Source organism: Parus major, unplaced genomic scaffold, assembly GCF_001522545.3.
Source record: "Parus major isolate Abel unplaced genomic scaffold, Parus_major1.1 Scaffold1034, whole genome shotgun sequence".
NCBI lineage: Eukaryota > Metazoa > Chordata > Aves > Passeriformes > Paridae > Parus > Parus major.
In genome coordinates this window covers 1-3,045 of record NW_015379905.1, presented here as the reverse complement: position 1 = coordinate 3,045, position 3,045 = coordinate 1, and the positions used below count along the sequence as shown (strand labels likewise).

Genomic DNA, 3,045 nt, shown 5'->3' with positions numbered 1-3,045 from the left:
TCCAAGGCACAAGTGTTGGAACTCTCACAAACAATGACAAGTGGCTTTTAAATGACAAGTTGGGTATAGGCATCATATTCCCTGGTAAAGGAAAAAAAGTGGCAACTGGTACAAACAGTGATAAAATTAAGTTGGCCATGTACTTCACTGTTTGACAAGCAGCAATGGCATAATCTGCCATGAAATATCACACGTGTTCTCATCCACAAGGAGGCAGAATGACACTGTTCATGTGAGCAAGGAGAACAACACAAAGAGTTTTGAACCCATCCTTGAAGGGAATCCCTTGGGATTCAGTGAAGATAAATGCTACTTTATAATAATCAGTTAAACTTCTAGATGTAGTATTCAAGATTCTTAAAATATATTTGATTTAGGAGATTAGAGTTCATGTATTTAGATAGAACATCAAAAAGAATTAAGAAAAAAACCCATCTTTTCTCTGTAGTCTTGCACCTGAACACTACTTGAAATACCACTCAGGAGAGCAGTCTATGGGTTCTTCCTTCCAAAGAGTCTTCAGACGCTGGGCCCAGGCAGTCAGCATCTCCTTCCTCTTCTCCTCGGAGACATTCTCTGGAGCATAACAGATGTGAGGTTCAAGGATTTTGACACCACAGAAGTGCATGATTCCATGCTGGATGCAAAACAAAGAAAGAAATGCCTCAGGAAATATCTACTCTTTCATTTGAAGCTCGTGGAAGATTCAAATCTGCTCTGTTTGTCTGATCCAATATCAGCCAGGTTTTCTAAACCTGTGCATTTATCAGAAGAAGGGGAGTAAACTATTGTTAAACACACAGAACTGTCCTCTTTGGATGCTGTATGCTGTTCAATTTGCAAAGGTAAGGGACAGTCTAAAGTTCATTGACTTGAACCCCCTTTGTTGAACTTGGTTGAACCCCCTCAGATTGTTCCTGAACTGCAGTGTTTCACATCTACTTCCATGTTAGCTTATTGGATTTTTGGTTTGGTTTGGTTTTTAAGCTTTTGCCTCTGGCTTAGCCATATGATCCTCCATGAAGGCTAGTGCCTGTGGGAGTTCAGCTTGCAATTTTCCCTCTGTGTGTTCCTGAATTTTGAGATGTGGTCCATGTTTTCATCACATTCACGTGTGAGCTGTGGACAGCTCCTCAGGGGTAAGGAGCTGGTAAAGCTAGTGACTGCAGGGGGGAGGAGACCATGCATCCTACATGATTTGGGTAACCACAGGGAACAGAAATCCTGCATGCTGGAACCTTGTAACACCAGAGGCATAGAAAAGCTGACAGCAGAAGCTTTCCCCAGATTGCAAGCTGGAGGAAGTGGGACAAAACAGCTTTGAAACTCTATAGACTTTTGAAGTGATCTCAGGATTTTAGAGCCCAGTTTATAACCTGCAGATGCTTGGAGCAGGCAACTCAATTATTTTCTATTATGTTTTGTATAAAATAATCAATAAAACAATTGTTAATAAATAGCTGGAATAGTAAAATTAAAGCAAACAGTAACCAAATATTCATATATGATACCTGCATGGGCCATAGCAGATAGCGAATATCACCTCTGATTGCATACTTCTCTTTGCTTCCTCCCGTGGTGAAAGAAAACAAGGATAATTTGTCCTAGAATTAGGAAAGTGGTGCTTGAGTTAGACATGTTTAAAGAAGGGTGACTGAATAGTTCAAAAGATATTTGGATGAACCTGGACAGCATGAATTTCTAGAGGAGGGGGTGTCCCCTTCTTTCCCAGATGTTCCAAGGATTAGCAGTTCTGAGGCAAAGATTGATATTATGCAATTACATCACTGGACTGAGTGTCTGGGCTTTGGGCAGAGATGGGTTGAAAAGAAAACAAATTATGTGTCTGACATCCTTGTGTGAAGGAGGACTGATCCTGGTTCTGCCTTATGCAACATTCGGAAAACTGTGGCTGGAAAGTCCCCTGTTACTGTGAGTATCTTAATTCTTGTCCTCTCTGACTGCAGATTTTTTTTGCTAAAGTCCTGCTTCAAACTCAGGCTTGCTTAACCACCATGCTTCTTCTGCTTCTGTAACTATGGTATTAGCCATATGCTCAGTTTCTCTCATCTCAGTTTTAGCTTCTGTAATCGAACTAGTATTTTTCCAGTGCAGTATTCCAAATGTCTTGAGCATATGCAGCTCCATATGCAGCTGTGATCACTGGGGATTATGCCTATTTATGGCAGTGAGGCAGCCATTTCTGAAATTTAAAGAAACTGAAATGTTTGAAATTGTTACGAACTAACAAAGATTAACATGCAGTGAAGGAAATATGGAACTAATATTCATTGTTTTTTGATGCTGCATTTGTTACCAAATAAGATCTATCAGAGATAGTGGGCCAGAATTTTCCAGGTATATTACCAATGCTGTAGAGAATTCAAAATGTATGAATTGACATTAAAAGATACTGCTGTTACTAAATTAAAAGCTACAGAGAGGAAAAGGTTCAAAGTAGATAGTTGTGACAGAGGCTCATACTCTGAGTATTTCAGATTTCTGATTACATTTCATAGTTCAACCTTTGACACCTAATCCCAGAACAGGACTTTGACATCTAGTGTGTCAGTCATTACAGATAAGAGCAGTCCTATAGTGGTGGGAAGATTGTAGTTAAATGAAATGGATTGTTTTAAACTGTTTGCAAGCTGTATGCTACCTCAGTGCACTCTGATACTCCTAATAGATGATAAAGCCCACATAGGCCAGTGAAAATCTCTAGCAGACCATTAAAATATTTAAGAAATGCTGCAGTCTCCTTAATTTCCTACATCACAGACGGTGGGAACAACGCAGAAAATCACTCAACATGTTACCAAAGCATTATTTCAGAGCAGTGTAAAGTGAGACTGAACAACCACAACGAAAAAGAATGAGCAAGGCCCCACAGAACATGGTGCAAGCCTTGACCTTAATAAAACAATTCCAAAAACATACCTGGAGCAAGCCACCATCGTAAGCCTTTGACAAATCATAAGCAAAGCCTTGGACCAAGACTCTGTCCATCCAGCCCTTCAGGATTGCAGGCATGTTGAACCAAAA

At 40.0% G+C, this 3,045-nt stretch overlaps 1 protein-coding gene across 1 annotated transcript; it reads right to left on the bottom strand.

Moving 5' to 3' along the window:
• Positions 1-121: 121 nt before the first annotated feature.
• Positions 122-3,042, bottom strand: NQO2 (N-ribosyldihydronicotinamide:quinone reductase 2; the record flags this gene model as incomplete). Its single annotated transcript, XM_015616869.2, has 3 exons — positions 122-637; positions 1,512-1,604; positions 2,941-3,042. Coding segments are annotated over 3 exons (369 nt in total), but the record flags the coding sequence as incomplete, so codon positions are not given.
• Positions 3,043-3,045: the final 3 nt, after the last annotated feature.